Raw genomic sequence first — 22,885 nt, 5'->3', positions numbered from 1 at the left:
CCTAGACAGTGACAAATGAACCTACTGGTAGAATCAGCCTGATTTGTGGAAAATTTCTAATTCTTATAATTCGTTAAATTGCTTGAGGCTACAAAACCGTTAATGTAGTCACTATTAATGCACTTACCAGTGTGATTAAATGTTGGTTTCTGGAATCTAAGCTGGTGTGTGCTCTAATGGTAAGAATGGTTGCTGGTTAAGAGATGTACATTGCAAAGATAACATAAAATCTTTTTGAAAGCTCCTGGAAAGGTAAGTAAATATTTCTAATATTTCTGTATCTATCCTTTAGTCAAAAGGATCTTCTAAAATCTTTTTAGAAGATCTTGGCCTTTGCCACGGCCTGCACTTCAATACTTTTTGCCTACCTTATGTTACACAGATACTCCTAAACAATTTCCACTCCTTCCTGTTCTCTGACTCCCTTTGACTTAACCTTCTCACACCTCCCTTGGCTGATATAACTACCTTTATGAGTCAATTTTCATAAAGCTAGTTGCTCCACGCTTTTTTTTAAATCCTTTTTTGGCTTCTGCTGAAAGACTATGTGTTCCTAGAACCTTCTCCTTAAAAAAAAACAATTAAGTTTGCACTGAATCAATGGAAAATGCCAACAATTTTGAACTTTTTACAGATATGACTATGGATGATGTTCGAGAATACGAGAAAAATATGCATGAAAAAACCAACATTAAAGTTTGCAACCAACATTCATCTACTGTGGATGAAATAGAGAGCCATGCCACAGCAAGAGTATGTCAATTTTTAAAACATATTGCCCATCCTCAGCTAATACACCTGCACAGCTCAGAGAAGAGCAAAGAAATGATCTTGCTGACCCGTCAGTGGAATTCTGGGGAGGTTTTGCTTCAGTAGGAACAGAATCTTTCTCCATGAATGCAAACCTGCCTTTCGTTTGCACTGCAAACTGCCACTGATGGAAGAAAGGGAGGGGCTGGGCTCATATGCAACTCCCTGTCTTCCACGAAAACACAGTTCTCAAATTTCAGTCGGATGCATAAATAGGAAGTTAAATATCGGTTCTACGTTCTATTATTTGAATAGTTAAAAAAGGCAAGAGTTCAGAGTGCTTCAGTCAAAAAGCCAGGAACATGGGGAGTGGAAAATTTGTATGGGACTGATAAAATTGTTTGCTTCACCAAGGGAAAAAAAAAAGCTAATGAATTATTTGCTCTTTTCAAACTGATTTTAATGTTGCCATTGATTAGCTACCAACAAGGTGAGAAGTATTTTCGGAAGTATAACAGCAGTTTGTGGAGAAGGGCAGGTTTCTGTGTAGGTTCTTTGATTCAGATTCTGGAAACGTCATTAAGTATCTAAGTTCCTCATTTGGGCACCTCAAGTAGAGGCCTAAAAGCAGCAAGTGTTACTATCTGCAAAGAGAAAAGATGCAGTGATATTTGCTTTTGAAATGTTATTGTTCCTTTATTTCTACTACTGTGCAGTAGAACGCAGTGATGGTTTTACTCATGTAACGAGTTTGGGGCAAGGCCGGAAGGGCTTAAAGGGTTTCCTTTGTTCTTACTCAGTAAAAATTGTCACCAGCCTGAGAAGATGGTGTCTAAGCAATAACCAGGAAGGTGATTCTTGCGCCTGTAACGCTGCAGCTCCATTGACATCAAGGTTACTCCTTAGCTGAGCAGTAAATTGAGAATCACTTCTGACTTTGGCTCTGCACTTCAGCATTTGGCTTTGAATGAAGGCTGCCATCCGTAGTTCCCATGTGGAAAATTGCCTCTGAGGTCAGAATAGGATTTGTCATGAATGAAAAAAGTGAGCCTGAGCTGCCTTAGCTCAGGATAAGGATGGTTTTACTTGAGTATGTATCAGAACTGAAGTGGATTTAAAGCGAGTGTAAGCTAAAAAGCCAAAGTCAACTGAAGGAACAGTCAGTATTTCATGTCTGAATTTAAAATGGACAATCCTGGAGGATACTGTTTTGTAAGACTTTAATCAGTCTTCACTTAAATGGCCAACAAATTGAGAAATCTTCCTGTCCTCTTTCACTTTAATTTATCCAAGACAACTTTTGTTTCATGTTGTACAGAAGTCCTCACCCAAAAATAGCTGAAATGAATGCACGGGCTCCCCTTGATGTCAGGCTGCTTTTAAACCATTTGAGTTCAGAAACACTACACCGGGTGTGAAACAAAATATAAATCAGCAAAACAAGTTCCAATCTCTCTCCAACACGAGTAGGTACAGTTCCTCTGAGACCATCTGTTTATTTCTACCACTTATCTCAGATTTGAAAATAGTTTAGTCCTCACTCCTAATAACTGGCATAGCAATGTAGGCTGAAGAGGTCCCTGGAATGTTGTCTACAGAGAGAGAGAAGGCAGCTGGCAGCACGCATGCTTTTGTTTATTTAACGTGATGTTGTAATACAACATAAAGCTGCTTCTACATAACATTTTCAGCCAAGGTTACAGAGCACGCACCTGGGTAATATTAAAACAGTATCGATGTACAGAAAGTATAGGATTTTGTCATACATACAGTAAGCACCATTGCCAGTCCCATGCCTCAGACACCCAAATGTGTAAGATATTTAAATTTATTAAAATGCATGTGTTTTTATTTCTGGTTTTTGAGCTTTCAGAGCTCAAAGAATCTATAATGTTTTCATGACATACTTCAAATACACAAATTTAACATGAGGTTCAGTGAAAACCGTAACATTTACTTCAGCTGGCTCAGTGGACATCTTGCAGGCAACGTAGACATGAAGCAGCAGGCTTCTGAAGAGTCTTGCTGATTTTTTTTGCTCAACTTACCCGTTTGTAGCAGATATCATTCGTTTGGGATTTTTATCAACAAAGTTTTGCCCGGCTCGCCACAGAGCACATCTATGCTGGGATCGCTCTGCCCTCTTGTGGGTTTCCACAGCACTGTGACACATTTGTCACCCGCCGGAGGAGACTCACTGCTTTTACAGCTTTCTGTGGAGCCGATTTTCCATTGCAAGGTGGCTTTAACCTCTCATTTACCTCTGTTTTGCAGGGCATTAAGCAGTAGATTTGTCAGTTGGCCATAAATGTTTAAGAACAGATTCTGGATCGAAAAGTTGGAAAGCGTGTTGTGGCTTTATCAAGTGAGAGGGAATTCTTTAGGCTTTATTAGTGAAAAAGCAAACCAGCCTCAGTTATGTGCACGCAGCTGCAACTGGAAGTCAACAGAAGCCATGCATAGGGGGGAGAGAGAGAATTTTTCATCCCTTGATGATTACAGTAGACGAACAAACCGATGACAAACCTTTACTTGTTCATGCTCATAACTTAGGTGGAAAAAAAACCCCAACAACCTAATAGTTTTATTTTGTTTGCAGTTCTGAAAAATTCTACTTGCTACTGTGTATCTAAAGGTATTCTTTAATTGCCTGTGAAATAGCTTGATTTTTCCAGTGATGACAGAGGTAGCACTCTTTATTCAGTTCAGATCCAGGTAGAAGAAGAACCATTAGTATGTGATTAATGTACTTAACTACATTTTCTTTACATGTGCTGCTTATTGTACTCCAATCAATGCACTACAATAGGAAGACATTCATGTGGAGGATCACTTAATGATATGCATGATAAGCAATCATTCCCCAATATAGAATTTGGATGGATGTAGCTTAACTGAGATAATTAAATGATCATTTGAAATTATTCTAACGTGCCTTTACCTTTCTTTCCTTCTTGTTGAAGACATGACAATGGATGAAGTCCGAGAGTTTGAACGAGCAACTCAGGAAGCTACCAACAAGAAGATTGGGATTTTCCCACCTGCAATATCTATCTCTAACATTTCCATGCCTTCTTCAACCCGCAGTGCTCCATCTAGTGCTCCATCAACTCCTCTCTCCACAGATGCTCCTGAATTCCTAACAGTTCCCAAAGACCGACCTCGGAAAAAGTCTGCTCCAGAAACTCTCACTCTTCCAGATCCAGCGACAAAAACCCTTTAAATTAACCCAGCATGTTTCCTCCTGATAAGCCATGTCTTACCACAGCAAGAGCGACCGTAACTCAATTTCTGCAGAGGTCATGGTGGTTTGTTGGTTGTTGTTTTTATTTTGCTTAAAATAATCTTACTGGTGTGGAAAGATTACTTCTGTCCTCAGACTTGATCCTTAAAACCTTCAGAGAAGTGCATGCAAGAGAATGTAGTTCATATATTCCTAAAGTAGTGTTTCAAGCCATAAGGTGCATCTTACTGACATACAACGAAATAGTCTGAGGGGAACCCTACAAAAGAAAATAAATCTTTCTGTAGCAGTATTCTACCTACAAATCCTCATCTAGGTCATAGTGTTTATAATTAGGAGTAGGTATTCAGTAAAGCTGCCAAGGACTTCTGAGGCAAATTAGTGCCAACTAGAATGCAGGGTTAACAGGAAAACAACCCTCCCATTTTCTTCTTTCGTAGCTGATTTTACAATCCTTCCTACTCTCAGGCTTCTCCCGTGTATTCATAAACCTTCGACCTGTAACTCATTGTACTTGAACACCAACAGCAATCACTCAGAATTACATTTTGCTTAATATGACTCAGGATTTGGGGCCTAGCTAACAAACAAAACTTTTCAAACCTAAAATATCACTGTATTGAAGCCCCAGTTGTAATTAATTATACTTTGAGGCCATTGAACTATTTCTACCTTGCACAGAATTTGTAAAAGAAACCACCTATTTCTTGTAGATAATGTATTTTAGTAGCTCTCCCCTGACCTTTTGTGATCTCTTAAGTCTGTACTGGTGTTCATCAATGGTGTTCCATGTGTAAGATTGAAAAAAAAGCAGCTAAATTGAGCCAGTTGAGAAGCAAAACCAATAAATTCTGTCCTTTCCTCACTGGAAGAAGAGTGGTAGTTACGCTGTGAGACCTTGAATGTAAAGGAAAGAAAATATGAAACTCCTTTTTCTTTCCTGCCTTGCATCTTTCCTAAACAGCACAGCCTCTGCTAACAGAAAGCTGGTTCCAGGCTTCACCATCGCCTAGGGAAGGGGCGAACAGAGTCAGTCACTTTAAAAAGCAAATGAGTCGTGGGGCTGGTCAGTCCTGTGCAAGGTGACGTTAAGGAAACAGAAGCACTCTTCCTGGTCTGCATGTGAAATTGCTCCTCAATCTCAGGAATTAAAATGTAGAAAAGGATGTTTCCTGGTAGGGAAGTGCAGACCATGGAAGGAGGACAAAAATAAATGTCAGAAGAGGTCTCTTCCTTCCTTCCTTTTCAAAACGTAAGCTCAGTGAGAAACTTTCCCCACTGACCCCCATTTGGGGTACTTTGTTCTCTTTCATACGAACAGCTATTTAATGAATGCTGCCAGTATCTGTCGCTATTGGTAGCTGTAGTAGACGTTAAATAAGCCACTGTTCAGTTCCCAGTGAATGACAGCTATTACCTGAATCAGATGATCAAAGTTGGTAATATTTTGTACTGCCAGTGACATGGTACATGGATTTAAAAAAAAGAGAGTCCTCCAGAGCTGAATTATCATTGAACAATTACTTTGGAGATGGCCTTCCACCTGGACCGGACGTCTGTGCCATCTTCTCAGCACAATGCTGTGATTTGACTGGCTTAAATGCACTGAACTTCTCAATGGCTGTACATCCAGTAGAAGTTATGTTGGATGTGTGATATTTATAGGGTAGTTTTAGTAGCAGGAGAGGTAATTCCACTGCCAACCTGCACTGAAAACAAGTGTATATTTGTTTTATAGTTAAAATCCTGTAGCTAGCAAAATCTGGGAGCTCTTTGTAGGTTAGCTGTGGTCTGACTTCATGCGTTCTCCCACTTACTGTCCATGTTTTGCTTTGCTTTTCTTCTCAGCTAGTAATTCTGTGTGATGAGTAAACTAATGGGTGACGATTTCTTTCTTTAAAAAGAAGCCACTGTAATGATGCAAACAAAACTTTCCTACATTAGTTTATGATTTCAGTTTTAAAAGTGTGCAGATTAAGTGTTCATGATTATAACTGGTCTTTTTATTATTTATTTAGCTGTAGCAAAATTCGAACACTGGCAGAGAAGGGAAACCTTTGAAAACATGACGCGCTGTTTGGTTGCTTTTTCACTTCCTAAACTTGACCTATACAAAAGCAGTTTAGGTCTGCTCCACCTGAAAATCTATTTTTCAATTAATTTTTTTTTTGTCAAAGAACAATTCACTCAGCGCTAGTCACAATGTCCCCACACTTACATGTTACCATTGCTATATACGTTTTGGCATCTGGGTTTGACACAGATGATTAGACCAAAGCAGTCATACCTTTACTCGTATTAAACTGACTGATTTCCAATTCCATGCGCATACACTGGTTACCATATTAAGTAGGTCTGAGGCTAAAGCATGTATGAAAATTATTAACATATCTGAATAGGACACATCTGAATAGCTGCATGACAGAGTCAGAGGAGAAAGACACTGATCTTGTCATGGAAAAAATGACAGACTTAGTGCTGTGTCTGCGCCTGCATGTGCTGCTGCCGTAGCCCTTCCACAAGCAGTGCTGTTCCCCAGGATTACCAGATCGACCGAACAGCCTGAACGCACCGTTGGCCACAACAGGATAACGATCAGCCACGTTGGCCGCATGTCACTTCCTAACGAAGGCAAATAAAAAGATCCATAATGTTTCATTGCTTTGGGTGAGAAATACCCCAGGCTTTTCATGGCCGACGTAAGTACCCTCCACTGTGTTCTGCTTTGCTTTCCCCACCAGTCATTACCCATTTGGTCAATACGATCTTTAAATATCTTTTTCTGCTTAGGTGGGTTTTGTTTGGTTGGTTTTTATGGTAGGATAACTTTTTTCCTAGAATATTCCCAGCAAATACAAAAAACACACAAAACTAAAAGGAAGGTCTGAATACTAAAGTATAAAATCTTGAGGCAAAGGGGTTGTTTCATTACTGATTTTTTCAGTGCTTTCTGTTGTATTTTCAAACATGTTTATTAGGAGAAAAATAGAGAACATTTTGTAGGTGTTCGTCACTTCTTTTGCAAAAATGAAAGGTGTGATTACTTAGCAAGTACATCTTTAGGGTATGGTGTCACACGGCAAAGCTGGATGGGCACAACAGCCGCATTCCTATTCTCTGCCATAGTGACTGAAGAAATACATGACGCGGCTCTGCTAGGACTTGACAAGGAATTTTTCGTCAAGGAGAATAGAGTTCAGAGCAAATAATGTGATTAGTTTGTTTCAGTTCCTATTAAAACCTCCTCCCAGCTTTGCTTCTACTTTTATGCATTTCATAAAGAACAATCATTACAAAATAACTGGCAGTTCAGTGCAGTCTTCAGAAGGTCAGGTCTCCTAATAAATTAAAAAACGGAGGTATCCATAAAGACTGTGAGGAGAAGCACATTCCTGAAACACATACTTAATGGGATTTCTTATGAATGTAATGGTTAATTTTGTAAATGACTGGATAAATCCTATGGAAAGAAACTATTTGACATTATTCTTTGGCTTTTTTGATTATTCTGGAAAGTGATTTTGTGACATCTAGTAGCCAATTTGCATTAATTGCTGCTGTAGAGATTTTGAAATGGAAATATTTGTTCCTTGAATTTTAGTTTGTAAGAAGACTGCTATATTTTGTTAAAACCGCTTTGAAGCTCACTGCACTATAACTTCAAAACAATGTGCTGTCATTTGAAATAAGCCAAATGTATATGCTTTTTATGCATTAGTGAGTGCAGTAAGAGAGAATTCATTATATTGTCAATAGGAGCTTTTCTGTTTCCATTGTTTGGACTTGGTTTTATATGTGTAAGTTAAAATTGCTAAATAAGTCTAACAATGTTTTGCTTTAAATGAACAGCATGGTCATTGAATTACAATCTCCTGTAGTTTTGTGGTGTCACTAAAACAGGTTTCATTGTTTTATTTAGTTTCTGTGATAATTCCACGTGACTCTGAATGTCTAGTAATTAGTTTCGTTCCTTTAGAGCGATGATGGCTACGTTAGGCAGTACATCCCTACCATCAAAGAAGGACCAAGTTTTGAAATGCTCTGCATGTTGAATAATGCAAGGCTCAGCAGGAGAATCTGATGGTCATATTTTGCATTCATATCACTTAGTTTCTGATTTTTCCAAGTTATTTATTATTTTTAATATTGTGTTTTTCCTTGCATTTTGTTGTAAATAAACTACCAACAATTATTCTTTACAATTGTGGCTGTTTTCTGTTACCAGCTCTCCCCTGGCAAGGAGCGGGGCCATTAACATTTCTACCCCCAGCTCTGCAAGTCACTTCCTCAAAATTAAAACGCACAAAGAATTGGCTTTGTAAGGAAAATTTAAACCACTTACAACATCCACCAGGTTTTGTTGTGCCTCAGCTTTTTAAAGATTTTATCAGGGCAGGCGCCCATCAGTCGGGTTTTAGCCCATTCATTTGGAAATGACCATTTGGTTGACAAGGAAGTTTTCCAGTAGGGAATCTTAATTCTCTATGCAGGGTTTGGCAGCCCAGTGTTGTAGGAAATACTGGAAAAGACACCACTCAAAGCCTCTTGGAAGATAAGACACCTCTATCACTTGTCTGCAAGTAATTTCATTTTAATCAGCAGAAAGTTCACATGTAGAATGATTCTTTAAGCTTTGAAGTAGAGGCCTACTCCACAGAAACATAGCCTTCCCTGCACCACAAAAATGGTAGGTGCTTATTTGGTGTGGAAGTGCTTCACAGATGCGTAGGACAGGGCACAAGGAACAAACACAGGCCTAAGAAATATTTATGGTAGAAATCACACGGCACAAGACAGCCAGAAACCAGGCATTCCTGCCAGGCCTCGGGTCTGCCCTCGCCACCTCCCGCTGCCTTCAGCGCCTGGAGCCTGTCGGGGTGAGCGTGTGGGGCCATGGCCTGCGGGGAGCCGCAGCCCTGGCCGAGCCCTCGCCCCGCAAGCGAGGTCGTGACTGTCCTCTCTGAGGCCAAATTCCGGCTGGCTTCTCCAGCGGGCAGGCGTGCCAGCGGCACGGCCCCGCCATCGCAGCGCTGGCAGCACGCGTTCCCCGGCGTGGCACCGTCACGCGGCCGACGGTCGGGCCCGACCTCTGCTCTTGTCGCTTTGTTACAGTTTGGGCTGGCATTGCTCGGGCTTTGTTAAAACTGGCATGCAAAATACTAATGCATGAAAATATGAACTGGTTAAAAACCTGGACCTGATCCCACCGTTATTAAAATTGGCGGAGTTGGGCTGCACTCTTGCAGAGGAAAAAAGACTCCCCCCATTTATTTCTTACAAAAGAGGTATCTCATAGGGGAAACACATTTCATTTAAGTAGTCTTAAAACCAGCGATGCTTTATTGTGAAGATGCAAAACTAGAGGCCTTTTCTCTCCCGTCGTCGGGCCGATCTGCACATGAACAGCAGGTCTGCGGCCGGGCAGCTCGGAGCAGCCCTGGGAAGGATCCCACCAACACCACGTGCAAATACGCTGGCAACAACCGACTACACGGAATCCTAAAGGCCGCTGATTCTCCTGCTTCGTAACGGTGCCCTGAAAATTTTAACGACTCTCCTTCGACTTCATAATACCTAAAATATTCAGAACGAATCGCATTTTTACGTCCTTTGGGAAAGCCTCTCTCCACCCGCGAGGGGAGGCGGGGCCAGCGACACGAACGACAGCCGCGACCCGGCGCCCGGAAACACCCGAGCGGCCTCGGCCCTTTCCGCCGCTCCAGGTAGCGGCGCATGCGCTGTGTGCCTCCCCGCCAGGCCTCGGGCGCCGGCGAAGTCTCGCGAGAGGTGGAGGCTCGCCAAGATGGCGGCGCTGTGCGAGAGCTTCACGCTGTGCGGTTTGGGTCCCAGCGGCGGCGTCGGCCTCGGCGGCGGCCTCTTAGCGTTGGAGCCGGGCCCCGACCCCGACCACGTCCTGCTCACCGACCGCGGCAGGACGGCCACGCTCTTTAAGGTAACGGCCCGGCTCCGGGGGGCTTCGCTGCTGCTGCTGCCGCCGCCGCCGGGCGGCCCCGGCCTGTGGGAGGCTCCCCCGCACAACGCCTCGGCGGCGGCGTCTCGGGGCCGTTCCCTCCCTGCCCCGGCCGCGCTGTCCGGCGGGCGGCTGGGCCCGGCTGCACCGGGCATTCCCCGTCCCGCTCTTCCCCGTCCCGCTCCCCGCGGGCCGCCATCCCTCGGCTGCAGGCGGGGTGGTTGCGGGCTTGGTGCTGCGGGGACGGCTCCGGCTTCGGGGAGCGGGGGGCCTTTCCCGGCCCGGCTCGGCCCTTCCCGGCCCGGCCCGGCGCACCTCACCTCCGCTCTGCCGCCGTCCCCTGGGCTCTGCCAGCGGAGCAGGTGTCGGCTTAGGCGCTGACTTGCGTATTTCTCCTTTGGCTGGCTTTCTCATTCCCCGTCCCAAGGACCACTTCCCTCCGAAGCTGCAGGGTACGTAGCATTTCCTTGCAATAGTGAGGGCGACCTGTGTTTTGCCGGCTGTCAGCTCTGTGTCAGCTGCCTTCCTGTTGGCTGGAGGGTGAAAGATAATAGTTTGCAGCACTTGCAACTAAAAGTATGTTCTGGTGTTGTTTAACATATGCATCTGTTGCAGTAGACAGTAATAAGAAACTTTAGGAAAATATTTGCATTTATATCTTTAACTGGCTTTAATATTCATGGGGCTAGGGGATTGCGTTTTAGTGGATTTGTGATACAACCTCCTCTGGGCTGTTGAGTCCCACTGCTGAGGCTATACGTGAGAACATAAATGTTGGTAAATATGCCCAGTGTAGATATAGGCTGAGGAGAGGGGCCAGGTGCCCTCAGAGCAGCCAAAGGTAAATCATGTGTAACGTGAATTCAGACAGTAAAAGTCTTGCTCTGGGTCTCAGTAACTTAGAGTGAAATAGGAAGAGAAAAAGTGTGGTTCTGTGCCTGCCTGACTGTGTTAGTGACAAAAGTAGCTTACACTAGTCATTGACAGTAACGTCATCACCCTGGAAAAGCCACACATATACCTGTGCTTCATGGCGTAAGCCCAACTGTCTATTCTGGGTCAGAGTTATTTCCTGTGTGAAAAGAAACAGTTCCTAATTAATGTAGAGTTCTTTCATGTTACTCTGAAATTTTTAGTATTAAAGCCAGAAACAGGAGTGCTGAAGCAGAAGTTCTGAGTATAGCACTTCCCATATTTTAATATTCTCATTCAAATCCGATGTGGCTGCTTTGCATTTCCTTTCTGTCATGAGAAAAATACCCAAAGTGTACCACATTATATTTTAATTACAATATCTTTCTTCTGACTCTTCTAGGTTTCAGATCAGAAGCCACTGGGTTGTTGGTCAGTTAAACATGGGCAAATTATCACCTGTCCAGTTGTATGCAACTTTGAAACTCATGAATATATAGCTGTTCATGATGACAAGGTGAGACCCTTTATCTCTTCTTAAAGGAATAAAAGGATGTAGTGAATCTTCTGAGTGAATGTAGATAGGGAAGAGATTAGTAGTGCTAGGCATTGGCTAAACGCAAACGCATGGAGCTCTCAACACCCTCACGCAGTTCAGGTTGTCTCTGCTCTTTGAGAGGACAGGGATGTGCAGTTCTACGAGGTTCTGTAGTTAGTGACATGAAGATCATCTGTGCTGAGCACCAGTTATGCAGCAGCCTTTAAAAAACCGACGCATTCTCAGTGAAGGATGCCTCATGCATACATTCTCTAAGGATAAGTTATTTCTCTTGTTGCAGGCTGGTTGACATTTAGAACTCCATGATTACTCTACTGAAATGTTTAATATAGTACCCACCTGCATCCTTGGTTTTCTGCTCATATTTTACAGTTAAACGTTTTCTGTTTGTGTACCTGTGTTTGCTCAGCACGTTCTGAACCTTTGGCTTTCTGTCATTGTTGCTGATGAAATATATCCTTCCTGACCTTTCATTGTTCTCACAGAAACATTCTCTTCCAGATCAGGTCATCTGTGTCTCAATCTGTCTCCATCACTTTGATCCACTTTCACTTAGAATTTGGCTGTATCTTTTTCCTTAACTTTCCTCTTTCCTATCCTTTCTTTCCAATTCAAGATCTCTGACCTTGGTTTGTATTCCGGTTGTCTCTGCTTCTTCCCATGCAAACTTCCCCATGGTCAGTGTCCACTAAGGTGGCTGTGAACACTTTCTCTGTATTTTCCTCCTCTGTTTCAGTGACGTGCAGTTGCTAGCATTTTGTGTGCTGGGAAGTCTATATATTACCGTTTTACTGGGCTTAAAAAATTATGCTTCTCTTAAAGGTTTTAAGAATATGGAAGAACAAAGATATTAACTTGGACAAAGTATTTAAAGCAACAGTAAGTCTCTTACATGCGTTCACTTTTATCTTAATGTTTTGAATTCTGGTGGGGGGAAGAAACGCTGATTTTTGTAGTACTAGTAATATTACATTTTAGCTGACTGTTGTCTTGACTTGCGCTTCGTGATGTTCTGGAATATTGCAAGGAATCCCCTTGGATTGGGAGACTTGATCATCAGAGTATCACTCTTAAAACAACTCATATCCCAAGTCCAAAGTTTCAGAGGGCTTTCTTTAAAGATGGTGAATTATGTTCAAATGCAGATTTTTCTGTTCTGCTGGTGGGTGTGTTGAACAACGCTTTGTGTTATGCTGCACGCCAGTTTTTTTGCTTAACCTCAGTTATGTTCTTCTGATGTGATTCAGAAATGCAATGCTCCTCGGGAAGCTTTCCTGGCTTTTCGTCGGGTAGCAATTTGTGATACTCATAGCATTTCAGAAAACTGGCAACTACTAGGCCTATGTTACAAGGAATCTTACAGGTTCATCATTCTTCTGTTACTCATCTATTGAAAGAACTTTTTAAAAAATTGTGTTTAAAACACTTGGCTTTCAAGGTAACATGCTGAAGAACATAGCAAATTTTTCTATTTATAGCTTTCAGCTGATGTATACAGAATACATTCACTCCCCAGTGGAGGGCCAGTGGTACTATTCAAAGGAGGTGGTGTTCGAACTTTAGATGTCCTTTTGGAAGCCCCACAACAAGAAATTGAAAACGTTATCTCAGATGAAGTCATCAAGTAAGTGATACAATTTTATGAAGCTTACCTTTCGCTCAGAGGAATGGGTGACGACGATGACGAAAGTTGTCCCCTTTGTTGAGGGGGGGTGAGGGAGAAATTTGAAGACCAAGATCTTGAGGTTGGGTGTTTTTTTCCAACACATTGATTTTAAAATCTTAAAACTATTTATACAGATATGCTAAAAATAAGAGGCTGCCAAAGGAACAGTGACATGACTTTAGGTATAGTCCTAGAATTTAAAGACATTCATACAGCTTTCTGGTTTTAGGTGGAGTGAAGCTTTTATGGAAGGTCAACAGCCTGTCTTAATTTTCGCTACCGAGAAAGTGAGTTGAATACTTTTCAAAAAAACTTTCATAGCAGCAAATCTAAGCGTTTTGGTTTTTTTAAATCCATCACCTGTTTCATTGGATTTTAAGAGCTTTTAGTGAAATTGTTACCCTGATTTAATCAGTATCCTATATATGTATTATTTCTGATGCAACAGTTGAACTGGAGTTGTGTTGCTTTCAGGGCTGAAGAGCCTGGCTCTTAGAACTTCAGAGAACAATTAAGATTAAATGCAATAAATTGTGTGACTCTTCATTGCCCTCAAATACTTGCTCATTGTGAAGAACTTATTAAATAGGATTTATGTGTTAATAATAATAATAAAAAATTATACATGAATCTGTCCTTAATCAAATGCATCTTCTGGTGCATCCATTTGTTTCATCAAATTAGAATTTTCTTTACGTGCTTGAGTCTGCAAACATTTCTGAATTAGGCTTATCTCCTATAGAAAACACAAATTCCTAATTTTGCTTAACATTCAAAGTTAACCAGTACTAATATCTGAATTTCTGGTATCTCTTCTTTGTGTAAATTAAAGGTCAACTTTATTTTCTTTTTTGTTTTAGGATGGGGATTTTTTTGTCTACATACAGAAACTTAAGATGAACAGTCTACAGAAATATAAGCTTGAACAACAGCAATTATCTAAACCACTGAGCTTCACGGCATATATAAAAAATAAAATAATCACACTTCTGTGTTTGTGTAAGTTATACTTTCTAACGGGATGTGATAATAAAGCAAAGAATTGTATGGAAGGACATAAAATGTTGATACTTATGAATTACTGTTTAATATTTTTACCTCTTTAAACTTTCTAATACAGCTAGTGGTAGATTTAGTAATTATATCTTTAGATTTTAATGACTGCAACGGCTGACTGTTCCTAAATGTTATGACTTGTACCTTGCAGATCTCATACTAGCTATACTTCTATTTTGCTGCTTTGCATCACAATGTGTCTTTTAAATATCCTGTATTATTTCTTCTTTCAGCACTCATTGGATTTCGTTCTGTCTGGATGTCCTTTTGCCATCTCATATCAAATAATTTTTCCACTATAACAGATGATAACAGTGTTATCGCTTTTATTTGACAGATTCCAATGACGCTGTGTACAAGGTTCTGATACCTCTGCAGCAAAATACTGAAGAGGAAGAACAAATTTTGTCCAAGTCACTACTGCTAAACCTTTCAGTGTCTGGAAGTGTTCTAAAAGGAACTTCTTTCGTTGTTCTTGATAAAGACCACATCGCAGTATTAGGAAGTCTTGCTGCATCTGGGGAAGAATCCAAAGGTAACTTGAAAAATCAGATGAAGGTGTCGTAAGGTCTAAAATTGCCTTAAGCAAAGCGCTAAGCAGGAAATAGCACAAATAAAATGTTCGTTTGGCTCTTGAAACTAGTATGTAGTTGAGCAGTGCAGCTCAGAGCACTAGCCGAGAGGTAAACTGCGTCGTGAGTTGCAGGACTATACTCACAGTTGTGTATCAGTATTTGCTTTCATCCTGTTTGTGAAACAGTTGAGAAGATGCAGCGTGAGAACTCATGATGGAGGGGGATTAAAAGGAGAACTTGGACACTTGTAAAAGGATCTATGCAGGGAAAGAGACCTAATGTTCTCTAAGAAATCAGTGTCTAAAATAAGTGAAACAAACACTTCAGTCTCATGCCTAAACTTCTGAAGTGCTGGATCACTGAAACTTAAGTCACTGAACATAGCATTTCATGACAAAATGTTCTTCCTGACTGAAAGCCCCACTGGCTGCCGTCCCTTTTGCCATAGCTTCTTGTTTAAAGCTCTTACCTGGAAAACTAACTCATCTGTAGATATTTTTCTTGAGATCTAACCAGAATGACTTAATTCCTACTGTTGAAGACATTACTAACTGAGCTGTTTTGAAACAGTTATTCCTGTTTCCTCAAGTTTTTTTTAACTGGAAGTAGCAACGGCAGATATAGCATTTATGTTGCCTTTTGGGTTTGCAATACCTATCTCTTATTTTTCCTAGAGTGCCTAACGATATGGAATACTAAATTTCAGACATTGCAAACTTCAAAGGAACTGCCCCTGGGCACCAGTGGACAGGTAAGCTCGATCTTTAATTTGTGGTCCATAAGCTTTGTGCGTTTGGCATGATAGCAGCAAAGAGACTGGCGGGCTTCTGAGTTCTGCTTCTGTCTGGAAGAGCAGTGAATGCCAACTTCTGAAACAAAATTAATATTGACCAGTTGATGAACAATGTTTGTCAGAGTATTTAGTGGGAGAATGGTGGCTTATGGCAATTTCTTGGATTATTCAGTACCTCACTTCTGATGGTCTTGATTATTTGGCAAGAGTGGAATAGCTAATTAAACAGAGAACCAGCCAATATCTGTTCTGTTCAGACAACTTGCATTTGACTGTCTAAATTATGTCTGCATCTCCCTAAGTAGTGTTCCAAGATGTTCAGGTGTCAACTAAATGAAAAGTAAACTGACACCTAAGTAATAAATGCACTAGTGAAATAGAACAGTTGACTGTTTTTGTCATAAATTGCAGAAGAGGGAATTTAAAAAATAAAATTGAGTGGACTTAATGCCTCAGAGGAGCCACTGTACTTTAAGATGTCCTTGGAAAATAAATACTCAACAGAACGCTGCTTATTTCTGTACTGAATATCAGCAGTTAGTGAAGGTCTGCGAACAAGTGTTAAGCCTACCAAAAATAATCTGATTGCTGACTTCTGGTTGAATTTTGTAGTAAGAATTTAAACATCAGCTTGTGCAGGAACATGCTCATCTCCTCATTAACAATATGTTTTAATATTTTGTAGTTGTGGTGTTATGAGGAAAAATTTTTTTTTACTCATGGGAAAGTGCTAACAGTAATTATGTACAAGTGTGAAACGTCATCCTTGGCAGCTGCTGTAGGAAAGCTCAAAGACAGTCAAACCCCTGGTAAGAATTCTTATAATTACAGTGAAAAGGTCTCGTAAAAGGAAAACTGAAATTGTATTAAATTATTTTAATACAGTCCTATAAAATTAGTTGAATCTAAACAGCTTGAAGTAGCCTAACACTCTGTTCTGTTCCTAGCTATTTAATTCACTGTTGCTGAGATCACCAAAGCACTCAGATGTCTGGATTTGTGGCTCCACATAAACTGAGTTTTCATTCAGATAAGGGAATTACTGAAAATACTGTAATTCTAGCTAGGAATATGGGCAAAAAAACCAGTGCTGTCTTCTATAAATTGTTTTCAAAGAGTTTGTGATTAGGTGAGGCAAGGCCAAACCTTAGTTTGTAAACTTTAGTTTAAAATTGTATTGTCATGGTGTCTTTAATTTACCTTCGCACTGGTAGAATGCTGTTGCAAGTAAAGTTCACAATAACTTGTGTAATAACTAATGTCTCCTCCTCCTGGAGGTTAAATGGAAAAACAGGCAAAAAGGATCATAAAATTACCTGCTGCTGACACAGAACTGGAAACTTTCTTGGCAGAAAGTACTTGGATTATACTTTAGAAAATACCTGTTAGTGTAAGAAGTTGATGTAATATTCATGCTTTAATAAATGTGCTTTAAGTGTTACTTTCATATAGTTTCGTTCTTGTGTTCACAGATGTGTCTTCATTTGTAAACTGGAATACCCTTGGAGACGAAGAGCTGGTGGTTTCCTTTGAGTCGCAGCAGCCTGTAGCTCTAAAATCTGAGTCCAAAATGACTGTAAGTCAGCATTAGGAGCATGTGAGGTTTTTGTTTTGTTGTCTCTTCCCAGTGCTGCTACTTTTACTTTTAGGTGTTGTAGCAGAAGGAAATGTCACTTTCTATTTGTCACTCATTGTCTCTAACTCTGTTTCTGGAATTGCACTACCCAGTTACTAATTGTAATTGGTGCAGCAAGTTGACACATGAAGTTCCTACCTATCTTGATGGAAACTGTTAAATATATACCATCTCCTTGGAGCTGAATAATAACTTTTTTGTTTTTCTTTATAATAGTTAAGATCAAAAAGGAACACCGTTGCTAAAGTGCAGCCAGATACCTTATCAGTTGGGCAGCTCTTACTAAATCTAAAAGTAAGTAAACCAAATATCCTAAAGTAGTGTTTTAGACACTCTTGGAATGTTCTAGTTGTCTCTTAAGCTATTATCTTTTTTCATGTCCTCTTGCACATATCAAGTTGACGAAGTTGCCTTAAACAGGTGAGTTGGAGGCCATTATTATTGTGCTAGAATAATATCTGGACATGATGAAATTCAAGTCTCGTCATAGGAGTGTGTTCTAGAACTACAGTACAGGGCTTGTAATAGCCGAGCTCTGAAAACTTGCACAAATTTGTTAATTTTTAATGAAAATCATCTCTTATAGTAAATAAGGTGGGAGGATATTTCACCTGAACTCTGCTCTTCTTTTAAGCTTTTTTTAGATTCTTATTTATGGCTTTAATTTTGTTGAAAACATTTTGGATCTAGAAAGCCAGAATGCTAGGAATTCCACTGCAAATGTTTAGTTCCTTTCCAAAATTGCTGCGGGCGTTGTGATACTTGAAGCTGCGTCCCTTCCTGTGCGAGCAAAGCTATAGTTCAGCTGTGGCTGGACGTCTTGGTAATGTTACTGAAGTAACAGGCGAATAATACCAGAGTAACTACTGAAAGATGTTGCTTACCTGAGTTCAGAGTGAGTAATTACCCTTATTTGGCTCTTCCATGATTGAGACTGACTACCAAAACACAGAGTGGTGAGGGTTTTTTGGTAAACTTTTTTACCTTGAATTCCAAAATAAGTCTGTTTCTACTTGGTCTAATTAGTTACAGTTCTTGGTCTAGTTAGCACAGTTCTCAAACCTACACCTTGTACTCAGTTGCACGGTATTTGTCATTTTCAGGACGCTTCTACCACTGTATTGGAAGATGAATTGAGACAATTGATGTCAAAAGCACAGATGCCAGATTTCCAAGCCACCATTGGATGTGTAGTAACTGCCCTTATAAACAGATGTAAACAAAATCCAAAGTACTACCCTCGAAACTTCCTGCTACAGATAGTCCAAACCCGAGACTTGTCTTACAGGTGATGATTCTGCATTTTTTAAATTGTAAGGAATAGTCTTTAAAAATAGTAATAATAATTAAAAAAAAAGAAATTGATTTCTACATAAAGCACTCTTGAACTATCAGAATTTACTGTCGAAGGTGCTTTATGCTTATTATCCGATTAAGCAGACACTTCCCAGATGAATTTTTGCATAAAGTAAGATTAATACTTTTCCATTAGCTGTCAATGTTGTTTTCAGTGGGTGGGAACTATGAAACCTATTCTTTTCATATTCTTACAGTTTATGTCCAGATTTAATGGCTGTTGCTTTGGAGAAAAAAGATGTGCATCTCTTACAAATCTGCTTACAACGGTTTCCAGATATTCCTGAAGAAATTACTTATACTTGCTTAAAAGTATTTTTAAGGTAAGTTGGAATCACTCTTTTTCTTCACCAAATCGAGCCCCTTAATAAAAAGCCGTGTTGCCAAGAATGGCTTTCATTTTACAGATGAGCAATTAATACTGTGCATGAAACTCTTAGTTCTGAGTACAATGTATGTTGCAGTCTTGCAGACTGACAAACTTTTTACAAGGTCTGTTGCATATGTTAATTCTAAAAACTATGTAAATAGTAATTAAATGAACATGCTTTTTGGCAACACTGCTGGCTTGAATGGCACTCGCATCCTTCTATGTATGTTGTTACAGCTATCTGTTTACTGTGCAACAGACTTAATTGGGAACTTACCTGGGTTAAGAAGCCCACAAAAAAGATCAGCTCTTGTAAGTTCACGACAAAAACGGTTTTCATATTCCAAAAGGACGAAGTTTTAGGCAGGCACTGTAACCAAAAGAAAAGACTGTTGTAACTGTTCCTCTAGGCTTCCAGAACAAAAAGGATTCTTTTTTTATGAGAAACATCAGATCTTGTTAATTTCATACCTTAGAATTATCAAATATTTTATTACTAAATATTAGGAAAATCCTGACTGTCTTATGAGTTGAAGTAGTCCCACTAATGTCAGAATATAAGAGTCTTGAATGGGGTATAACCTTTAGATCAGCCGATGACAGCGTGTCTAGTAATACAGTAACTTACATTGTTGGAATAAAAGAGCAGTACATGTATTGTTCTGTTCAAGGTTAATAATTACAATATACTAACTGTTCTCTCATGGCCTTTATTCATTCTGCAAGACTCTATATTTTAGTATATATTTTTACTTTTATCGCAAGCTTCAGAGAGTTCATAGTGTGTGCTACTATTGGGTTGATGGCATTGCTGATTTTAAAGCTAATAATTAAAAATATTAAATGTCTGGATTTTTTTTCTACAGCATTAGTGAAGCCTACCTTCAAAGAATAGATGTGAATCTAGAATCTGTAATCTGTTACATTGATATTGAATTCAACAATAAAGAAGTTAAGACTGAAATTTTAGAAAATGGTTTCAATGCAGAGCTGGAACAAGACATCTGGGATACGAAAATCCCAAAGGAAACCCATGTGACAGCTGATGGTGAATTCTGCCCAGTTGGACCACAGAAGGCAGCATTATTGTATCCGCTGTATGTTTTAATTAAGGAAAGTCAGTGCACTATATGTGATGCGAATGTTTATATTTAGTATTACTAAAAGACATATCTTCTGTTATTGTTGAAAATTTCCAAGAAGTTCAGATAAGTTCCTACTCAGTAGAAAAGTTGTTTAGAATATAAACAATTAACTTCTAGAAAGCATCTACACCAATTTAAATATTATTGCAAAAGTGTAATAAAACTTCATCTATTCAAGAGAAAATTAGTATCAATGATTTGGATAGTTGCCTGTTGAAAAACGTTAGCTGGTTACATACTTGCAGTAAACAACTGTTCAAGCGAACTGTATTGTGATATTTCAGTTGCTGTACATATTTCATGATAGAAATAAGGGAGATTCAAAAAGCTGAAACAGGACGTCTCTCAAAGAACCTAGAGAAGTATCTTAATTAGAATTCGCTTCAGTTTGTAGAAACTGGTATTTTTTTCCTGCAGTTTTATTTCCTTAGTAGTACTGCACAGAAATGCTGTTCTCCATTCGGCTTACAGTGAAACATTTCTTTTGCCTCATCTGAAAAACCTTCCAGCTCAGCAAGCTGTTGTAAGTATGTTAAAATTAAAAAGTTTAAAAACCCTTGTTATTTTGCAGGGAAGGAACGGGAAGAGTTTTTTCAATTGTATATCAGGAACTTGCCACTCTTACTGGAGTCTGAATCACAAACTAATGCATGAAAATTAAATTAAAATGCCTGATAAGATTTAATGTTAACAAATGTCGCATTTTTCCACATACACGTGGAACTTCCATTAATTTTTGTAGTCCTTGCTTGTATTAGAAAATGTAAGTGAGAACCTCTTTATGACCCAGTGTACTTGGAAAATGTTGTTCCTGTATTGTTGGCAAGTATATTCTGTTCCTTGATTTGGATGCTTTTTAAGAAAGAAGCAAGAACATGCAAACTTAGTTTCATCAGAAGCAAAAGTTGAGAAAATGAGAAACAAACTGTATACTGTGTAAAATGCCAAATGGAATACAAATCAAACTTGATTATTCAATATTAGATCCTCTCAGTTTAAAATAAACCAACTCCCGTCCCTGAAAACCTGAATACAATTTCAAGAACTGCACGTACCATAGTACCTGAGCATATACGTGGCTTTACAGTGATTTGAAGAAACCTACACATCAGAACAAAGCTCGTCTTAGCACTGACTGATTATTTTTTTTTGAGCAAAGCAGAAATCTTGGAATTGTGCTCAGCACAAGATGATGTTGACCTGATTCTGAACATTAGCATTTTTTTGTTGGCTACTGAAAGTCAAACTGGGACTAAAACTGTTAATGTTGATACAGTTTTTTATCGAAGTTCCTGAATGTCTGAATGAAATTCAGACTGATATAATCCCTGGAACAATTACCCTTGAGTGTAACTTTACACAGAATATTGCTGAGTGAGAATTTTCAAACATTTAGCTATAGATGGTGTAGGAGAACCATAAAACTTAATGTGTAGTATACAGGCATCTATTTTGCTTTAAAAAGTAAATTTAAAAAAATCCTTATGAATATTACTGTGTGCAGGACAAAACTCCTTGGTCTATTAAACGTTTGTCCTGTAAAAATATTCTGACTTTTCTACTTTTAGCTGTTTCTCAGGTATTTATACTACCTGTATGTGAAATGCAGTGAAAAAATTAATACCGCTCTTCCTGGAACACGCTGTCCAACTATAAATCAGGTGAGAAGCTAGAGTTGTACTTCCTTCAGTTTCTGTCGTGTGTAACTTAGTGAGTAGTTGTGAATACCTAAAATAAACTGAGATCTACTTTTACCCTATGAAGTATTGGCTGTTAATATAACCTATATGAAGTCAGATGTAACACAACACTTATTACTATCAGAAAATAAATATACTGCCTCAAAATATGAAACAATTTTCCATTAGAAGCTAATGTTTCAGAGCTCAGCTTTCAAAGCCAAATATGTGTCATTTGCGTATCATAAAGTGTAAGAGCTCTTTCCTTGTTTGTTCAGATTATGGACTGGATGTGCCTGTTACTTGATGCTCACTTCACAGTTATGGTGATGCTACCAGAAGCAAAAGAGTTGCTTTCAAGCCTGCATAAGTTTGTGAGAGCCCAAGTAAGTTGCATCTTCTGGGGTAATTATTTCATTTTAGTATAGATTTAGAATATGGGTGTTCAGAATAGGGGGGCAGACAACAACAAAAAAATACATAGTAAATCAAATAATGCCTGTTTTCCTCTGTATGCTCCTTCCTGAGCATGAAATGGCGGTTGATTCTCTTTTGCATTTTGATTTTAAAAACTGCTATATTTGTTTGGTTTAAATATCTGAAACTGTGCAAAACTACAGCTAGTTCCACAGAATAATGATGTATGAAGAGACTTAAAACTTACTTCACAATAAATCTCTGTGTTTTCTTATTTTTAGGTACGATTCTACTCTGAACTCAACAAGATTGAAGGAAGTTTGCAAGAATTACAAAGACTTCACCACCAGAAAGACTCTCAGACATATTCAATTGAAGTGCTGGAACTTATTTGAATTTGAAATGAATTATTAACAAATTTATTTTTTACTGATTCCTTTTACGACAAGGATGTATTAGCACTCCATATTGGGGATGTGAAAAGTTGTTTTCTACATAGGAGGAGCACGGTTACTCTGTAGCTACATGGGAGTTGTAAGTTTGAACCTTGTGTATTAAAAAGCTCTCTTTTTGACTGTGGATGAGAAGCTGGATGCTTGCTTATGTTTTCATGTATAATTCTGATATGCAATCATAAGAACATCCTAAAATACCACATGATTCTTGTCAAAGAATTAGTAGGATATCTGCAGTAAGACTTCAACAGATGTTTGATCAAACGAATGGACTTCTTTTTATTCTACTTGCTTCTTTTTT

General features: G+C 39.3%; 2 protein-coding genes across 2 annotated transcripts in view; both read left to right on the top strand.

The window, feature by feature from the left end:
• The window catches only part of PITPNC1 (phosphatidylinositol transfer protein cytoplasmic 1), an 85,909-nt gene extending 82,206 nt beyond the window's left edge, over positions 1 to 3,703 (top strand). The window contains exons 9-10 of the mRNA XM_064467352.1: positions 635 to 753; positions 2,069 to 3,703. Of these exons, the coding sequence (XP_064323422.1) occupies positions 635 to 753; positions 2,069 to 2,092 (143 nt within the window). The 3' untranslated portion in view covers positions 2,093 to 3,703. The remainder of the gene's footprint in view (positions 1 to 634; positions 754 to 2,068) is intronic.
• A 6,057-nt stretch (positions 3,704 to 9,760) lies between these two features.
• NOL11 (nucleolar protein 11) lies at positions 9,761 to 22,708 on the top strand. The gene is made up of 18 exons (XM_064467349.1): positions 9,761 to 9,947; positions 11,281 to 11,394; positions 12,259 to 12,315; positions 12,915 to 13,060; positions 13,332 to 13,389; positions 13,963 to 14,101; positions 14,496 to 14,693; positions 15,408 to 15,484; positions 16,212 to 16,335; positions 16,999 to 17,102; positions 17,379 to 17,456; positions 18,266 to 18,450; positions 18,716 to 18,841; positions 19,755 to 19,976; positions 20,478 to 20,556; positions 21,602 to 21,694; positions 21,991 to 22,098; positions 22,411 to 22,708. The coding sequence occupies exons 1-18, from the start codon at positions 9,798 to 9,800 to the stop codon at positions 22,522 to 22,524; spliced, it is 2,172 nt and encodes a 723-aa protein (XP_064323419.1). The 5' UTR covers positions 9,761 to 9,797; the 3' UTR covers positions 22,525 to 22,708.
• The last annotated feature ends 177 nt before the right edge of the window (positions 22,709 to 22,885 follow it).

Source organism: Phalacrocorax carbo, chromosome 16, assembly GCF_963921805.1.
Source record: "Phalacrocorax carbo chromosome 16, bPhaCar2.1, whole genome shotgun sequence".
In the NCBI taxonomy this organism is placed as follows: Eukaryota; Metazoa; Chordata; class Aves; order Suliformes; family Phalacrocoracidae; genus Phalacrocorax; species Phalacrocorax carbo.
This window is presented reverse-complemented; position numbering and strand designations above follow the sequence as displayed.